Here is a 20,137-nt window from a genome sequence, read left to right as displayed (position 1 = left end):
TCAAGATGGATATGACTCTGTAAAATTTTAGTTTAATGGGTCAAATCTCAAACTGTGTTCATCCCTGACACCTTGAACCCCCAAACTCTGTCTAGGCAGCTTACCTACACATCAGCATCCAACTCAAAACACCTCAAGGATACAAAGCCAGTACCTGTGATGTCAAGGACACTGAGTGACGTCTGCCACTCTATCCCAAAAAACAGAGTTGCTTACATCTGCAAGTGATTCAAATGCGTCCTATCCATGTACTCTTCTACCCACGTAAGAAACAACCCATGGAAATGACAGTCTCAGCACCAGTATCTGCCCCAGGGACTCCTCTAAGAAGATGGCCAGGTACCACAAAGTGGCTACAACATCACAATGTCATTTAAAACTCTATTATAAACCAACTACAAAGAATCAAACAGTGAGGTCTTATTTGTCATTTCTTTTTTCCCATCTTAAGTTTAAACTTCAATTTAAACAGCCTTTTCCTAGCCAAGCAATGTCTTTTTTTTTTAACCCTGCAATATTCTAGATATTACAGATATGCTATGTCTAGAGATTTCAAATTTATTGTGGAAAGTTTAGCTTATTGGTTACATCCTGCGCCCCACTTCATGCTGTGATTTACAAGTTTCTTCGTTTCTTAATACAACTTATTTATACTCTTGCGTCTATTTCCCTTATCTGCATAGACCATCACCACTGCTTGCACCCCTCCTATTTCTCTTATAGCTTCTATTTGTCCTGGTGGAGCCACATTTCTTTTCTTTTTTTTTTTTTTTAACATGTTCTCCATCATCCACGAGCCCTGATCTAAGGAGCAAGAACAGACGCGCTGAACTAAACCACCCATCCGAGCAGCTCTGGCCGTGTGAGCTGCCCCTCAGCCTCAGGCTCACCATGCACTTGTCCAGGTGGCCCTGGATGACGTCAGGGTCTACATCCTTCACGTCGAGCACATGAAGCTCGGCCTTCACTCCATCCAGCACCCGCTTGCAGTCGAGCATCCGCTGCTCGAAGTTCGCAGGCTTCTGGAAAAGCTGGAACTTGGTGGAAACCTCCCGAAGTTTCCTCTGTTTGCAGAAATGAGAGTAAGCCACTCACAATCTCTCTCACTGGGTATTAATTACAACACGTAATGCTGAAAGGCCTTTCAAAAACCAGGCCAACCCAGGAAACCACGGAACTTGAGAGGTTCTGGTCACGTAAAGCAGTGCTTCTCAACCTTCCTAACGCTGCGACACTTTCCTACAGTTCTTCATGTTGTGATGACCCCAACCATAACATTGTCATTGCTACTTCATAACTGTAATAACGCTACTGTTATAAATCATAATGTAATATCTGATATAAATGATATCTGATAAGCCACCCCCAAAAGGGTCATGACCCGCAGGTTGAGAACCACTGATGTAAAGGAACTCCTCAGTGCCATGAATGAGCAAAATCCAGTATCTCGGTCTCAGAAACAATAAATCTGCGAGAGTTGATGCCTCTGGAATAAAAGTCCACTAGCTTTCTAGCTTTTTCAAGAAAACCAAGGTCATGAACATAGACCTCAGATGCCTTTCACCAAGGCCATCTCATGCCACCCACTAAGGATCTGAGTGACCTCGCATCCTGCATAGTACGAGTACGTCTCTGTGCTCAGAGAACGGTCTACATACAGCCAACTGCTAGGCCAGACTCATTCTCTCTCTCCTCAGCCTCACTATTAAAACCATCACCTTATTTGCATCGTGGTCCAGAGCAAAGGTACCGAGGTAACCATGCCTAGTCAGTCAGGCATTACCTGTAGCATGTCCATCTGACTTCCTCCTCTCGTGGCCCTGCCCTCTGGGGAGGTTGGAGGCTGGGAGCGAACATTCCTTCTGAGCTCCTCCAGGGTCAGCTCATGGGCTGAGATCTCGGCTTGGATCTTCTACCGGGAGGATGAAGAAGGGAGAAGGTGTGTTTTTAAAATACACCAAGAGACCCAGGGTAAAGGCTCATGCTTGCAATCCTAGCAGTCTGGAGGCTGAAGCAGGAGGATTGCTGTGAATTTAAGGTCAACCTCAGCTGCATAGTAAGTTCCAGACAAGCATGAGTCACAGCACAATATCCTGTCTTTATACAACAATAGCAGAGTACATGAAGAGATTAATAATAATAATTAATAATAATAATAATAATAATAATAATAATAATAATAATAAAAGTTCAATGTGGTTGTATAATATATGATCATGTATTGAATACACTCTAATAAGTTTGTGGACACATAATAATAACACAGACTGCTGCACTGCTGCAAAAATGTGTCATGTACCTGCTAAGGTCCTAGCATGTCATGTCTGATGTGCACATCTGATTTATACAGAATAACCTGTCTGCACTTTATGTCTTAAGTATGCCATTTTCTAATGTGGAAAATGTGTGAAAGGAGCTGGAAAAATGGCTCAGCTGTTAAGAGCACCAGCGGCTCTTTCAAAGGATCTAGGTTCCTTTCCCAGCACCACCTGGTGGTTTATAACAGTCTAACTCCAGTGCCAGGGGATTCGATGCCCTCTTCTGGCATCCACAGGCACTAGGCATGAATGCAGTACACATGTGCACGTCAGCACATCACCCACATGCATAAAATGTAAAAGAGAAAAAAAATGTGTCAAAGTCTCACAAGAGGGAAAAGAACAGCTCAAAGTCAAAACGCGCTCCATGAAGCGTCTTCATCCCCCTTCCTCCAGCAGCTGAGGAGCAGGCTGCAGCTAAGTGCCCTTCCTCAGAACGCAAAGGCTCTCAACGTCACAGCAATACCTGAGCTTCCTGTGGCAGCTGGAAGGCATCGACCCTGTCGGTCAGGTACATGGTGAGCTGTTTGTCCAGCTCGCCCAGGCTCTCCCTCAGCACCTGAAGCATGTGGTCGGTTTCACGGAGGACCTGGAGCTGCTTCTCCAACGCGATCTGTTTGCTCTCCGCCTGCGCAGAGGAAGACATTTCCTTCGTAACTGCTGAGCGCTAATATAAATAGCTGACTGTGCTTTCTGGCCATGAAGATTATAATAAAGTACTGATTCAAGACTGTAGCTCTCCATATAAATAAATAATAACCATCAATAATAAGAGTGCAAATGTTCTCCTGGTATCTCATGGACAAAGAGGCTGAATCTCTCGCTTTTACTTCTTTCTATTAATGTACACTATGACAAAACACAAATATGAAAAGATATCCCATAGGGCATTTAAAATGGAATAAATGTGTATTTTAGGGGACTGGCTCAGAAGCTAAGAGTATTTGCTATCCTTGTAGAAGGCCAGGGTTTGACTCACAGCCATCAGTAACTCCAGTAGGGGATCAGACACCCTCTTCTGAACTCCACAAGCACCAGACACAAGTATAGGGCACATACACATATATTCAGATACTCATGTATGTAAATGTCTTATAAGCAAAATTTGTAATTTATTTTTTTAATTTTTAATTAACTGGAAAGGCAATGCCTATCAAAATAGGATATAATAAGAATGTCTATCGAGAAAATAAATGTCTAGATTTTTTTCTAAAATTGAGAACAAGTTCTAAAGGTGTACATGTGTGTTAAAACACTAATTGCCACATGTCTTTGGGTTAAGTGCAGTGCTACTTATAATCTAAATCTCCCCAGTAGTTATTTGGTCATCTGTTAGAGCTATCAACCTTCTCACCAAGTAACAATTCCCTTCTCTTATCACTGACATAAATATGCATGTTGAGATATAATCTGGATGTGAGCCAAATGATGGAGCTTTCGTAAGTTAATATCAAATTCTGATGGCCCTAATCGTTCCTAGGATATAGACATAGGAGTTGTTGTTCTAGCCGGGCACGGTGGTGCACACCTTTAATCCCAGCAATCTGGAGGCAGAGGCAGGCAGATCTTTGTGAGTTCGAGGACAGCCTGGTCTACAAAGTTGTTACACAGAGAAACCCTGTCTCAAAAAACCAAAATATAAATTAAAAAAAAAAAAGAGTTGTTCTTCTTAAATATAATTGCGATACGATTCTTAGAGAAAAGTACATAGTTCACAAGATAGAAATCATCTCAAAGGCGTAGTAGGGATGGGGCACAACTGGGAACTGAACCCAGGGCCTGTGTGTGCTGGGCAAGATCTACTATCTGACAAGGTTTTGTTTCATTTCGTTTTGGGGTTTGTTTTGTTTTGTTTTGTTTTTTGGGGTTGTTGTTGTTGTTGTTGTTGTTGCTGTTGTTGTTGTTGTTAGACAATGTCTTCTATGTAGCTTCAACTGGCCGAGGACTCCCTATGCAAGCCAAGCTGACCACAAGCTCAGAGATCTACTTGCCTCTGCCTCTTGAGTGCTAGGATTAAAGGCATGTGCCACCATGCATGGCCTGACAGTTTGGCTTGTGTTTGTTTTTTAATCATCAAGTTGTGCCTGACCTATAAATATAAGATCTATCCTCCATGCTTCTTCAGGTCCTCATGCTCTCATTAATATCAGCTGACTACTTTAACCCCCACCGTGCGAAGCCTTAACAAAACGGGGGCCATTTTGTTACTAAGTGTAACCAGCATGGAAGCTCCAAGTGTGCGTGTGCGTGAGAGAGAGAGAGAGAGAGAGAGAGAGAGAGAGAGAGAGAGAGAGAGAGAGAGAGAGAGAGACAGAGATAGATAGATGAGCACTGGAGCAATGGTGCGCAGGGGTTAAGGGAGGGAGATCTGGGGTCAGCTTGCTGCAGTAATTACCCAACCACACTGCGCATGTCTGGTTCTCACCAAGTGACTCAGGTCTTCATAGCGGCTGTTAAAAGCCTCCAGCTTCTCGCTGATTATGTCATCCAGGATCCCACCATCAATCAGAGTCTGTCCGAGTTCCCGAATCTGGGTGCGATTATCGGCTGGGTGACGCAAAACAGATTCCAGAGACTGTAATGGGCGAGAAAAAATAGTAATAATACATTCTCTAAATCTAAATGGATTGAGATCTGCAAAATGCCATATTAAGACAAGTACTAATTCCACTTTCTAGAAATCTACCTAAGAAATAAATAATACCAAAAATTAAGGAAATAACTAAAACACGAAACTGCCCACCACAACATTAACAAAATCACAGATTAAAACAAAAACATCCAAGAACGTAAGTGACAATGTAATTGCATAAAATAATTCCAATAATTATTAATTGTATGAGAACTTCTCAGTGTAAGATATAAAGCAACACTATACAAATAAAATTATCTCAAGTGTTATTAACTACACTAGCAAAATTAGAGATTCATTTTTCTACCACATGATACAGACTAGAAATACACTAAGTATTTCTATGTAGACAGTTTCATAGACATAAATCCAATTAACTTTATGGGCTAAATATTATTCCCATTCTGCAGATGGGAAAGCTGAATCACTGGAAGTTTTTGTCATATACAAGTCAATAAAAAAAAAAGAAAAACAAAAAACAAAACAAACAAAGAAATAAAAAACCCTAAGGCTCCAGACAATTTCCAAAGCTGTTAGGACTATGAGCCCATTGAGTGTTAGCACCCTGCAGTGTGGGTGCAGACAAGTAAAGAAAACAAGAGAGAAAAATATACAAAACATTTTAAAGTGTTTACCATGGAACTTGCTTTTATTCTTCTCCATTGCCTGGGTTTCTAGAATTTATATTTACCAACCTAGGAGGACGGCATGTGTGTCATTTGTTTAATGGGTGTCTATTGCTTTCCACGCAGTTCGTCTTCCACTCTGCTTCATCTGGGAAGTAACAATCCTTCTCCACCCCACCCCACCTCCAAGAGCATCCATCTGCAGGCATGTAGCCCCCATGGCCCCGGCAATGTCTCTGACTTCCCATTCAGTTCTTCCTTCGATGTCCACACTATGCTGCCACTTCTGCATAAGCCCCGCCCCTTTTCCCTAAGCAAACCTTCCTGGTTAGACTGCAGATCATTCCAGAAGCAATTACCACCACAGTATCATGTGCACGCCTGGGCTGAAAACTACAGAACAAGAAAGCCTGCGGGATACGGTACTTCTTGGCCTCAGGGCACTGAAGCCCCAGCCTTGCCATCCAGCTCCCACATCCGTGGAGCCCCTGCCTTCACGAATGCACATGTCGGCTTGCCTCAACTTTTATATCTGAAGACAGTCAACTGGAAGCCACTTTACACATGGTTCACGCCATATTCTTTTTTTTTTGTTTGTTTGTTTTGTTTTGTTTTGTTTTTTGAGACAGGGTTTCTCTGTGTAGCCTTGGCTGTCCTGGACTCACTTTGTAGACCAGGCTGGCCTCGAACTCACAGCGATCCACCTGCCTCTGCCTCCCGAGTGCTGGGATTAAAGGCCTGCGCCACCACGCCCGGCTCACGCCATATTCTTAAGTGCAAAACAAAGCAAAACAGAGGAGACGCTGAGATAAACTGGACCCCATTAAGTGAGCATTACTGTGTCTAAATCACACATGTAGCCCCTGCCTTGCAAAGCTCATTGTAAGGAATCCCTGGGGGCTGGTGAGATGGCTCAGTGAGTAAACAGGAGCTTGCCGCAAAGCCTAACACCCTGAATTCGATCCCTGGGATCAACATGATGCAAGGGGAGAAACGACCTTTGCAAACTGTGCTCCGCCCTCCATACACATGCTATGGTATGCACACATAGATTAGATACGATAGATAGATAGATAGATAGATAGATAGATAGATAGATGATAGATAGATAGATATATAGATAGATGATACATAGATTGATAGATAGATGACAGATTAGATAGACAGATAGATAGATAGATAGATGGATGGATGATAGATAGGTAGACAGACAGACAGACAGACAGACAGACAGACAGACAGCACATCTGTCCTCGTTGCAGTGAAAACAACCAGGCTCAAGAGTAAGGGGCCAACCTCCAGAGCGTCCTGAACAGCGTCCGTCCTCTCGGGCAGGGCCTCTGCGCTCCGCACACGTTCCTCCAAAGTGTCCAACCAAGTGGTTTCCAGATCTAAATAGTGAAGCAGCTCAACCCAACATGACCAGACTTCCTAAAGGACGTCAAGGGGAAAAGTAAAACTGAAGAGAAGCCATAGCATCCGCCCTTCCCTTCAGTTAATAAGAACTCTGTTCCCGTGTGAGTAACATGCAGGAATTCAGAAACCTATGAAGCTAGAACATCAAATAAATGAGACAAAACTAAATTTGTCAACGAACTAGGAGCAGTTGAGATGGAGGGAAAAAGAGAAATGGAAAAAAAGTCTGCCTCAGTTTCTGCCTTGAGCGGCAGAAGTAGAAATTAGCATTTCTAGTTTAAGGTCAGCCTGATCAACTCAGTGAATTCCAGGCCAACCAGGGCGGTGTCGGAAGGGCCCTGCCTCAAAAACACCAATCAGCAAGGCAGGTGACGAAAAATGACTGAAAGGTCAGTAAACATGTTTAAATCTCTCTACTCCATTATCACGTCTGCAGAATCCGCCACAACTCAATCACTTGTTTCAGGGTGTGTTTCATTTAAATTGTAATTACTCAAAATGTTTCTTAAATTTTTCAACCGGATTTTCTTAAGCAATGAAGATGAGAGACAATCTCATTAAAATTATCACCACAGAATAATCCAGATCTTTAATTTAACAGGGGAGGGATTATTTTCCTAAAATGCAATGAAACATCTACATATTTAAGTTCATTTTCCCTCCAGTAAATGTCAGACACTACTCAAAATAAAAACTTGAATTCCTATCTGTTTAATCAGCCAGGTAAAAGAAAGCATGCTGGATTCTTTTAAGATGTTCGGGAATTTGAGGACTATAACATATAAAAAAGATTAAAATATTAAACGTATAAAAATATTAAAGCCTGAAGGGGATAAATTATTATTAATGAACTTTCTGAGAAATAGAGGCGGATCTTGGTCTCCCTAAAAAAATAAATAAAAATAAAAATAAATAAATAAATAAAAATCTTTCTTAGTTTTATCCTCCTAGTCCATAAAAATTTTTGACCCAATGTTTGACAAAATTACGGAGTTTTCTTTTTTTTCTTACTAAGATAGGAAAATGTTCATTACAGGGCAGGGCCTGACTCTCAGGGCAGTATCAGCAATTGCATACCTCTAGAGTGTGGCATTTTCCTCGAATTCTATTACAGAGCAGTTGGTAACTTTCCAGAACCACATTGAACTCCGATGTCAACTCCTGGCCACCAGAGGGCACCTTGGCAGCCACCAGCTTGATGCTGTCTTTCAGAATTTTCACCCTCACCTCCTTCTGTAACACATCCTCTTTCGCTCTCTGTCCCAAGAAAGGAGCAATTAAAAACATGGTTTGCTGTGACCAATATCTTTCTTTTAAAATAAATAAATAAATAAATAATACAAAATTAAAATACCTGAATGCTTCTATATGCCTGGGTAGAACATTATTTAGAAAACAGTATAACCTGAGGTTTTTAAAAGAAGAATGCTAAAAATAAAATCTCACTCTTCAGGTTTCCATTCCCAAGCCCACAACGTTTTCATTTAATACCACCAGAGCTCCCAAGGCAAGCTATCCTAAACAGTGTTTACTGACCAGAAATACTTCCAAACTCTGAGTTCAGGGTGAGGAACTAAATGACCTCATTTTAACGGACCACCAGAGGTCTGAGCACATTAAACTGAAATAAACACCCTCAAAAATGGAAGCAGAGCGTGGTAGAGGCATCCATTAAAAATGTCCCACAAATCCTCATAAAAAAACATTTTCCTCCTAGAACAGTGGTACATCCATCTTCCCAAGAATGAACAGCATATCGAAGACAATGAGGTTCTACCGGCAACATGATCCAGAGGTCAAGTTCCCTGCGCTCCATGCATGTTTAAGATGCTTGCTCTCACACGCAAGAAACCCCACTTGCAGCCGCCTTCGACTTCCCCTTTTAGCTTTTCTTAGTATTTAATGGATTTCAGCTCTCCCGGGGTGAGGGAAAAGTAGTTAAGTGTAGTGGCTTTTAAGTTCCTAATGGCTTGTCAGAGGAATAAAAATAAATAAGCGTGTTGCCCAATCAAAGATTTCAGTCTCATTTCTCTTTGCTGACAACTACAAGGACTTTTTTAAACAGCACCAAACTACACTTCCAACAGTGGAAGATAAATGAGGTGGTCATTCTTCACATAGACCACCTTTAAAATATTTTCTATGCTGAAAAATATTTTTTAAATTTTTCAAAAGAGCTACATAATGTGTGTGTGTGTGTGTGTGTGTGTGTGTGTGTGTGTGTGTGTGAATTTTTTTCCATATCTTGCCACAGCTTAAGTAAGCCTCTTTTCGTATGTGCTGACTCATAGATAGCACACAGGAACATCACATAAACTCTTTTTAAAATCTGCCTACACAGAAAGCTTTGCCTTAGCTATATTATTGGTTAAGTTAATTGTTGGGTAGTCATATATCATGTTACCTGATTGTTTACAAAAAGAAAGATAAATCTTAGAGACAGAATCATGCCTTCATGTTTGACAAAGATAAAGGCAATGTGGGTCTGAGGCCTAGTTCTTTCATTATACAAGAACTACAAGAATAGAAGTTTCTGGAACCACAGTCTGTGACTCCAAGTTATCTTCACCTCATTTTTTCCTTTACATGCTCTGCCTCCTAAAGATATTATGGGGTTCCCATGTACCCCAAATACTGACCCACAACACCTGCATCCTGCTCCACGTATGTTCTGGGGTTCCTGTGTGACCCCAATACTGACTGTATAGCCTCTGCCTCCTGCTTTGAGGACTTTCTGGGGTTCCTGTGGGCCCCAATACTGACTAGAATCAAACCAGGAGAACCTCTAACCAAATTGTGAAGTCTCCTTTGCTCCTTACCAAAAATTATACTTCCTGGAATAGAAAGTCCACACCACTGTGACTATAATCAATGCCACAAAATATACACTGAGAAAAATGGTAAAGTGAAAAATGTACAGGTGACACTATGCTAAAAAAGAAAAATTATAGTTTCTGTGCACAGCCCTTCTTCAAGACTCTTAAGTCCTCTGTTGCTCTCCAAGGCTACAACCTATATGACTCTCCATAGGGACCTCATGGCATCAACTCTGCGGTGGATTTTAACCAATGGACTGGCGCCTGCATCCTTTCCCAACTAAAATCACCACAGCTACTCTTCCCACTTTTTTAATTTAAAATCTACTACGAGAGCAGACTTCTCTACATGAGTCTGTGTAGTGTGAAGACTGACAGACTGACTAGTGTGAAGAGACAGACATAGGACCTCACCCACCATGAGAGCAGACTTCTCTACATGAGTCTGTGTAGTATGAAGACTGACAGACTGATTAGTGTGACGAGACGGACAAAGGACCTCACCTTCATTTCCTCCACGGCACTCTCAAGCTCCTCTGGAGATTTGTACTCGAAGTCTCTCTCCAGGTACTCCTCTTCAGCCTGAGCCATCCACTCCTGCATCTCAGCCAAGTCCTTTTTCAAGTTCACGGCCTTTTCCTGATTATCAGACAGCCTGCTTTTCTGAATAGTAATCTAGGAAGGAAACGCCATTCCGTTCAGTAAATAAATTTGAATACATTAAATGCCAAGTTCTACCCTTTAATATTTAAAGACGCTGTAATAAATTTCTGGTCTTACATTTTAATATTCAAGTAAAACTTTTTATATGTCCTGTGCTGGTGCTGGGTAATGTCAGAAATGATGAAAATATAATCAATTCTATACAGCATTTTAGACGGGAACCTAACTTGAAAATAACCACTAAAACTCTGAAAACAGAGTTCACAGCTGGTGCGTTTTCTCCACAGTAGCCTGCACATCACTTTCCAGCACTGTGAAAGCTAGGCAACAGGGAGGAGGGAACTTCTTCCATCCAAGGTTGGTTTCTGATCTCTAAATTCCACATGAAAGAGTTTACCCTATAGCTATAAAGGTATATACATTAAATAACCTTATTGTAACATTCTTTATTATTAAAACAAAACCAAACAGGAATCAGAATTCCCATCCTGTCCTCACTTCCTAACATGAGGGTGATGGAGCTGGGCATGGCTGCACACTCCTTCAATCCCAGCACTAGGGGGGCAAAAGCAGAGGGATCTCTGTGAATCCAGGGCCCGCCTGGTCTTAAAACTAAGACCTGCTCTCAAAAATAAGGAAAAAAACTGAGGTGGGAAGAAATACTATTTAAAAAGTCCATACAGTATCACCCTATAAAATGTTGATTAGAAAGCTGAAGATAAGGGCTGGAGGGATGGCTCAGTGGTTAGGAGCACTGGCTGCTCTTCCAGAGGATGCAGGTTCAATTCCCAGCACCGACATGGCAGCTCACAACTGTCTGTAACTGTACCTCCAGCTACAGGAAATCCAACACTCCACACACAGAGACAGCCATACAGACAAAACACCAAGGCACATAAAACAAAAAGAAAATTAATGTTGCAGTAGTAGTAGTGGTGGTGGTGGTGGAAGAAGAAGAGGAAGAAGAAGAAGAAGAGGAGGAGGAGGAGGAGGAGGAGGAGGAGGAGGAGAAGAAGAAGAAGAAGAAGAAGAAGAAGAAGAAGAAGAAGAAGAAGAAGAAGAAAAGAAGAAGAAGAGGAAGAAGAAGAAGAAGAAGAGTGATATATTTGAATAAATCGCTATTTGCCTGAATCTGGCTCAGTAACTTTGTTAAGTACTGCACAAGTATTTTCAGAGTTCCTCGCCTGACCACAAACTCACTTCGGCTGGAAGCGCATGAGATGATCCTGCACACAGGAATAGCACAGCTTTCCCCTAACACAGCCACTAGCCTGATCAAATTACATGTCAGCATGGAAGACGCCTCACCAGAGCTGACAGTAACCAGAGGCCAGGGCAGGAACAGGACGAGTTCACAGGAACGTGGGTTAAGGAACAGTTAGTGGCTTTCCTGTTCCCTCCCTCCAACAGGAGCCTGGGTCTAAAAATAGACAGAAAACTTCTCTTTCCATGCCCACGCCCACCCAACCCCCAGCTGGGGTGGTACTCTTCTATGAAGAAGCCACGGCAGCACACACTGTTGTTTCCCATGCCGGATACTCAACACTTTCACTTGGACAGCTCTTACTAAAACTGTGTATCGTGTGTGTGTGTGTGTGTGTGTGTGTGTGTGTGTGTGTGTGTGTGTGTACACGCACACATGTGCACATGCTTGTGTGTATAAAATGAAATATAGCCACATAAATGAACTTTCGAGCCCACTTCCAGAAGGTTTTCCGTGTTTGCACTTTCTGAACGACAGTTACATCCTTTTAGTGGATGCATAGAAAAGTTGAGAATAAAACCCAAAAAATCATAACTATATACTTCATATTTTAGCACAGTGATAATTTCTTTCATGATAAAACATGTTACTGTGTAGCAGGACGGAAACCTGCCTTGAGCAGGAACAAGACCCCCTACCCCCCCGACCTGGCAACACGCATGCGCAGAAGGGGCCTTTCATGAAGAGTCCACTGAGACCTACCTGGACATGACTGGGCATGCCCACAGACTGACTGCCTAGATTCTGGAGACTGACAAGATGGGAACCAAAGAGGAGGAGCCACAGCAGCAGCTCGCAGTTTGGGAGCCGATTGGACACTGAGAGAGGTATCAAGGCGTGCCCTATTTCAGCAGTAAGGGAGACCGCTTCTGCCTCTGGCATGACTCTCGAGGTCTATACTGTTGACTCCGCACCAGCTTACCCTGAACCCCAAAGGTCCTGGGCATGGGTCCCAGCAACAGTACTACATATTTAGTTTAATCTTGTGTGTAGAGGTAAACATGCATGTATACCATGTGCATGCAGTGCCTGTGGAGGCCAGAAGAGGGCATCAAGATCATCTGGAACTGGAATTACAGACCGTTGTGAGCCGCCATAAAGGCGCTGGGAATGGAACCTGGGTCTTCTGCAAGAGCTGCAAGTGCTCGTTAACTGCTGAGCCGTCTCTCCAGCCCCAGACATGCCTGTTTTAGCTAACCACAACTTAAAAGCTCTCTAAAATTTTTTTTTACCAGTGAGTGATATAATTTTTCTAGAACTGATCTAAATAATTAACAACTCATACAATATGTAGGTCTTCTTTCCTGAAGACCCCTGAGTATTCTTCCTATAGTTCAAATCAAATGCAATTCATAGTAGATTTTATATTGTTGTGAGTGAGTGAGTGATGAGTGAGTGAGTGAGCGAGCAGGTGAATAGATAAACAGGGAAGGATGATGGATGGGTGGGCATATATGACAGATAATAGACGGGGATGATATAGATGGATAGATGAAGATTATGGAGGCTGAAGGATAGATGGATGAAAGGCTGGATACAGGCAGGTAGGGGATAAATAAATGGATGCCAGATAGCTGCATATTCCTCAATGACACTTAGGAACCACATCCTCTATTTAGTTAGGCAAAAGCCCCAGCCACTTACACTATCAGATTGTGAAGCAGATATAGAAATACATATTTGGCTAGTGATATTACAGAAAGATTCTTTTTTTTAAGTTTGATAATGGCATTTTGACTTTATAAAAAACAAATGCCTTTATTATAACATGATGATAATTTCAACATCCTATCGAAAGTATATTTTCAGAGGTAAATAAAAAATATAATACAAGACTAGCTATTGATAAATCTTGGAATAGATCCATGGGTCTTCCCTTGTAGCATTGTTATAATTTTTCCTCCTCATTTAAACTTGTTCAAAATGAAGACATTGAGCTAAAACAAGAACAAAACATTCAATGATGTCACCATTAAGATTTTCCAATATAAACATTAGCCAAAAGCAATATATATATATAAAAAGAAAAGTAATAGTCACAGCATGGTTTGTGGAAAATGATTGAATTTCCCACTTTCTCCTCTTTTTTTTTTTTTTTCACTTCTCTTACTCACTGTCTTCTGGTTCCCATGCGCCAAGAGCACTAAAACATAAAAGACTGAAAATTTTAAAAAGAGGAAAAGTAAAATGCACCATGTATGGAAGCATTTCTACCATAATCCTCTGACCAGGACTCGTCACCTACCTGCTCCTCAGCAGCTTCTTCTTTTGAGTTCTTATCCACACAAAACAGACCCTTTGCCAGTCTCGGGAGCCACTCACAACCATCAATGTCCCATCATACATTGTCCTCCACCCAAGCACTGCCTCTGTTTCCAAAAGTCAGTCCGCACGCGGTATTTCTCACCACCTCAAACACTATCTCACCAGCCCAAGAGGTCATCATCTCTTCCACTCTGCAACGACCTAAGTGTTCCCTTTGCCTACTTTCGCCCTTGGCTTCCTGAAGCAAACCACCTACACAAAAGCTGGAGGCACCTAAAAAGGACTAAACATGGCACTTCCCTGCTCAAAACCCTCCAACGTGGGCCAGTGGGTTGGCTCACTCCGATCACCCACACTCACACAACAGAAGAAGAGAACTGACTCTGACACGTAAGTCGTGACTTCTACACGTACCCGTGGTGCATGTACCCGTGGTGTATGCACCAACACATGGACACACGGTAGTAACAAGCAAAATAAGTTAACAAGTTTCCAAAACCTCTCAAACAATGCTTGACATCATTCTTAAAGCCCCACCCCCACCCAACCTTCTGACCTCAGCTATTCTTTGTTTCTGTATCACTAATTCCTCTCACTCTATTCCAGCTACAGTGCCCTGGGACCTCAGCAAACACACCATGCTCACTTCCACAGCTGAACTTTAACATGGAAAATTCCCCATTCTGCATATTCTTTTCCGAATCTGCCATAACCTACCTCTTCCTTTACTCAGTACTCTACTGCACTGTCCCAAGCTGAGCAAGACCCTGACCAACCTGTTGAAAACAAATCTACCTTCTCTTAACTCTTAACTGTCCTTCCCTGACCTACAGGGATACAAACTCAAGGCAAAGCTTTTCCCTGGTCATGGCTGTGTCCCAGAGCACAGAGAGAGCGCTGGCAGCAGACACTAATTAACTAAGTAAATGCTAAATTGCAGATGATTAATAAATATTAATAAATAGTATTTTGCTTCTTAAAAGATTAATAGCTGTAATTAGTAGATAACACACTCGCATGTCCTCAAGGCAAGATAGGTATCATAAATGAATGTACGGAGCTCAATTTAAAACAGAAAGAAAAGCAAAGTCATGAGTCCCACTGGACAAGCAATACTCTTTCTTAATTTTAATATATATTAGATTATAAATATATATCATTATGACATGTAATAGATAATATAAAATAATAATTATACTATTGATGGTTATATTAAATTTATATCTAAATTTAAATAATATATTATAATATAATTTACTCAATTAATGCTATATACTAAAATTTAGGGAGAATGTTGCTTGGATACATACATACATATATATACGCATCTATACATATATACTATGTGTGCACACACATGTGCACATGGATGCATATTTAAGTTTGGTTTCCCTGGTCAGGAGAAGCCAGTAACAGGGTGTGCCCTCCACGAGAAGGTGAAAACTCACCTCTTTGTTGAACTTCTCCAGTTGGGCTTGGCAGTCCCCTAGTCTTGTCTGTACCCATGTTTTGATTCCAGCAACTGGGCAGCTTTGAAGGTTAGTCTCTATTTCTCTCATGTTTTTCAGAGATGACTCAACTGTTTCCATTTCATTAGCAAATGTCTAGATATAGGAAAGAAGCCTGCGTTGAGTGTACTCCCGTGAAAGTGGGTATCAGTACCACACCCACCTGCCAGGATCCTGCAAATATTCCAATGGCATATTGCCTGGGAGTCAGGATTCTCTGCTACTTAAGAGATAAGGCCTGGTGGCACTCAGAGGATGGGGAAGCAGGCTACCCAGATGAGACCTGATAGGCCCTGATCATATAGTGGGGGAGGAGAACCCCTTCTGTCACAGGCCTAGGGGAGGGGAATAGGATGAGAGAGGGAGGGAGGAAGGAATGGAAAGACACAAGTGAGAGGACAAGAATCAAGATATAATCTAAATAAATTATTTAAATAAGTAAAAAAGCGATAACTCAAGAAACTCATTTCGCGTGGTGTTTAATACGGCCATTTGCAAAAGTTAGATTAGAAATACTTGAATCTCGGTGGGAAATAGGACTTTTTCACTTAATTTAGAGCATCATTTCTGAACTTGTAAGTCACGACCCCTCTGGGGGAGGTCACATCAAATATCCTGCATATCAGATATTTATATTACAATTCATAACAGTAGTAAAATTCATCATAAAGTAGTAATGAAATCATTTTAAGGTCGGTGGTCACCGCCACCTGAGGAAATGCATTAAGGGCCACAGCCTTTGGAAGGCTGAGAAGCACTGCTTTAGAGACACCCGTCATCTCATCAATCATAAGTGGCATGTAGCGTTACTAGCATCAGTGATTTGTTAACTATGCTTCTCATAAAGGCTGATCATGGGGAACAACTACAGCAACATACCCATGGTAATCCTTTACATTAAGCTCACCATTGTAGCAGAAGAGAACGGCTTCCGAGGAAATAAATTTACTCTCGTTCTTTTGTCACGAATTCTATATAGCCACAGACGGCAATGAAGTGAGAGCAATGTGTCTGTCTTTTATTAGCTATGAAGCCAAAATAAAAGCTTTACAATAAAAGGCACTTTATCTAGACATCATATGCCCCCATCCTTACAATTTTAATAACAGCAAATGACAAAGGACAAGAAGGAAATGTTATTTATGTGAGCGAGAACTCACAGAGCACTGGTCAAGCTGCCTCTGAAGCGCGGCAGCGTCTCCTTGGGCAGCCTGCTCTCTCCTTAGGAAGTCGTTCACTCCGTCCATCCATTTCTGAATGACTTCGGAATCCGCCTAAATCAAGCACAATACCAAAGGGGGACATTACTCAGCGACACTCAAGATCTTCTGAGACTAGGAAGAAAGGGCCACTTCCCAAAACCTCGACAGCACCATCTTCGTTTATTTCATTTCCTTTCTGAGGCCTCCCAACTTGGGAAATAAGGCTTTAATTTATTCTCAAGTAAAAATTTCCAGAAATGACAGCTTGGTAATCATTCCACAAGTCTCAAAACACTCTGGAAAGAACTGTTTTGTTGAAATGCAAACAATATTTAGGACTAAGATTCAAATTACAGGAAAAATGCTATTCTAGTTAGAGTCAACTAAAAAAAAAATTTTGTTTCCAACTAACTGAGAACAATTTTTCTCTAAAGCTGGTTGCTGGAAGTGGGGGTTAACACACAGCATCATGGAGGAAACTCAATACAGGACTCTTAATTCTCCGTGGAATGCCTCCTTCCTTGAAAATAGAACCAGCCAGTGTCTACTTCAGCTCCATTCAAAGTCACTAAGCACAAAGGGAAGGTGACCATGTTCCAGCAGACGCAGGCCTTAGAAAGGAGACTGTAAAGGCATGGCAGTATAGAAGGCAAAGCCTCTTAAACTACAATACCAAAGCAGTGGCCATTTCCCCCAGGGCCTCCAACTCCATCATTGGCTAGTCTGCCTTGTTAATGTCCCTAGTACTGTGTTCTGTGTCCCTACTGCAGTTCTTTCTTGATCACTCCCAGAAATAGAAATGAACGGGAATGATCAAATTCGAAAGTGGCCCCCATGTGTCTCCCTAGTCCTGTGAAGGCTAAATATTCCTTCCTGCGTGATGTTTCTAGGGCAATATAGCCGGGTAATGCATGAACCATTGCCATCCACACGCTCTGGAAACAACAAAACTTATTTAATATTCCTATAGTATGCCAAATGAAACATCATCATCATCATCATCATCATCATCATCAAGTTGGAATGAATCATAAAGGAAGTACTTGCCACACAGATGCTAAACCTATAAAATACAGCCCAAAACGATTTCAGGGTTTTTCTTACTAACAGGTTATCCCATGCTTCTTTTGTGTCAAACTTGTTTGTTTTTAAGTACGTCAGTCGCAACATTATGAATCACTAAAACCCCAGTGTTCTCAGTAATTACCTCAAAATAGGCTTCCCTATCAAATACTGCTTAACACATTGTTAGTGCAACTACGGAACTTGATCATAATACCTAATAAATTTTGTTTTGTTATTTTGGCAATACCAGGTTAAGAAAAATAGATCAACAACAAGCCAACAGAAAAAATTAAAACTTTTAGCCTTTCCACTCTCCTACCAGCTGTTCTTCCTAACTTTCTTCTGCTTGAATTGAGGTTGGTTGATTGGTTGATTGGTTTAGATTGGCCTTTTTGCTGTTGAATTTTAGGATTTTTTCCAAGTAAAATTTATAAGCCAATGACACTGCTTTCCTGAAAATGTTATAATCATACATATTGTTTCTAAATGGATGCTAATGAAAATGGAAGTGGGCCTGGAGAGTCAGACAAGAACACTCTTATTTTAAAGAACAGGGTTCTGTTCTCAGCAGCCCTTGGCAACTCACAGCCTTCCTTAATTCCGGCTCCAGGGGATTTAGTGCCCTCGCCTGACCTCCATAGGCACTGCCTGCACATGGTACAAACACATACCTGCAAATCCCCATATATGCACATAACATTCAAAAGGAAGCAACTAAAAAAAAAGAGCAGAATTCATAAAGTATGCCTTTTAAAACTGTCTGTCTGCCTGGTTGCATTGTTAATCCCTGTTCTGAACTTCTAAAGAATATGTATTTCTGTGCTACTAGAAAATTCACTGAAGCTAATTTTGAATGAAGAACAGAGTTTCACAGCTAAGAATTTTCATTAACACTTACAGGCACCTCACACCTCAAGGTAGCCATCAGTCACAGTTCTAAAGTACCTTAGTCACAACATGAAAGACTAAAACCCCAGTTTTCTCCATAATTACCTCAAAATAGGCTTCTTTATCAAATACTGCTTAACAGAATGCTAGATTAACTATAGAACGTGGTCATTATAAATACTAAATTTTGTTTTCCGTATGTTGACAATAACAGTTTTAAAAAAAAAAAATAGATCAACTTCAGGCAGCTTTAACTCCTTACTGGAAAATGAGAGGAAATTTCAGGACACCAGTCACCTCCTTCTCTCTCTTCCTCACCTTCGCAGGCGCCCCCTGACCCAAATGAGCACACGCAGGGATCGCCTGCAGGCGAGTGACAAGTAGTCTTCATTTAGTGACCCCTTGCTACACAGTGTGGCCATAAGGTGGGGTGCCTAGTAAGTCTGCTGCTGCAAGGCATTTTTAATGTTTGAACTGACTCCCGTTTACCTGGCTTTTCTTCTGCTGACTCTTTGACTCCGCCCATCAGCTACTCCACCATCAAGCTCTGACTCCGCCCCATCAGCTACTCCACCATCAAGCTCTGACTCCGCCCCCTCAGCTACACCATCAAGATGACTCCGCCCCCTCAGCCACACCACCAGCAAGCTCTGACTCCGCCCCCTCAGCTATACCACCAGCAAGCTCTTTCACAACACAGCCAGGGCACACCCATTCCTTCTCTTGCTCTCAGCTTCACATGAGAAAAGAGAAAGAGGAATATAGCAGACACAGACAAGCCACATAGAGTTAATCATCCCAAGACACACAAAGCAACTGAAAAGCCATCCTGTTTTCACAATAGAAAACCCTGTGTATAATCTGTATCCGTGTACACCATGAAGGAAAAGACACACGAAGGTCTGATGCCAACCACAGTAGCTAACGTGACTATAAGAAACTATTTCTGCTCTTGGCACCTCGACTGCTCACTTGCAAAAGCGGACTTATAACAACACCTGGGTCTGATTGTTTGAAAATCACAGTGAGTGTTTGTACAGAGATCAGCACACAGACGCACGCAATATACAGTTAGCACCCGTGAAAGCACCTGCCTCATTATTAACAACATGGGCCTCATTAGAGAGCCAATGCTTCCAAATTCTAGAACTTACATCCTGTCAGAGACACCCAGGAATGTTGGGTAAAGTTGTGCTTGCCAAAAATCAGGTACTTTTAAAAGTTTTTTTTTTATTATTATTATTTATTTACATTACAACCTGATTGTTCTCACCTCCACTCCCCCCTCCTCCCTCTTCCGCCCTATTCCCCTCCCCTAGACCTCTGACAACAGGGGACCTCCTCCCATGCCATCTTACCCATAGCTATCAGGTCTCATCAGGATAGCCTGCATCCCCTTCCTCGGTGTGCCTGCAAGGCCACCCCAGCAAGGGGCAATGATCAAATCCTGAGCACCAGAGTTCATGTCAAAGGC

At 41.8% G+C, this 20,137-nt stretch overlaps 1 protein-coding gene across 8 annotated transcripts in view; it reads right to left on the bottom strand.

Moving 5' to 3' along the window:
* Nucleotides 1-20,137, bottom strand: part of UTRN (utrophin) — a 490,767-nt gene that overhangs the window by 299,225 nt on the left and 171,405 nt on the right. For 7 of the 8 annotated variants that reach the window (XM_084777015.1, XM_084777016.1, XM_084777011.1 and 4 more), the window contains 9 exons: nucleotides 16,669-16,782; nucleotides 15,449-15,604; nucleotides 10,313-10,483; nucleotides 8,070-8,249; nucleotides 6,873-7,007; nucleotides 4,744-4,893; nucleotides 2,785-2,946; nucleotides 1,784-1,912; nucleotides 891-1,064 (listed from right to left, as the gene is read on the bottom strand). In XM_084777015.1, coding sequence (XP_084633141.1) covers nucleotides 891-1,064; nucleotides 1,784-1,912; nucleotides 2,785-2,946; nucleotides 4,744-4,893; nucleotides 6,873-7,007; nucleotides 8,070-8,249; nucleotides 10,313-10,483; nucleotides 15,449-15,604; nucleotides 16,669-16,782 — 1,371 coding nt within the window. The remainder of the gene's footprint in view (nucleotides 1-890; nucleotides 1,065-1,783; nucleotides 1,913-2,784; nucleotides 2,947-4,743; nucleotides 4,894-6,872; nucleotides 7,008-8,069; nucleotides 8,250-10,312; nucleotides 10,484-15,448; nucleotides 15,605-16,668; nucleotides 16,783-20,137) is intronic. The other variant, XM_084777013.1, reaches the window with a different exon arrangement.

Source organism: Acomys minous (assembly GCF_964271855.1).
Source record: "Acomys minous genome assembly, chromosome: 3".
Lineage (NCBI taxonomy): Eukaryota > Metazoa > Chordata > Mammalia > Rodentia > Muridae > Acomys > Acomys minous.
This window is presented reverse-complemented; position numbering and strand designations above follow the sequence as displayed.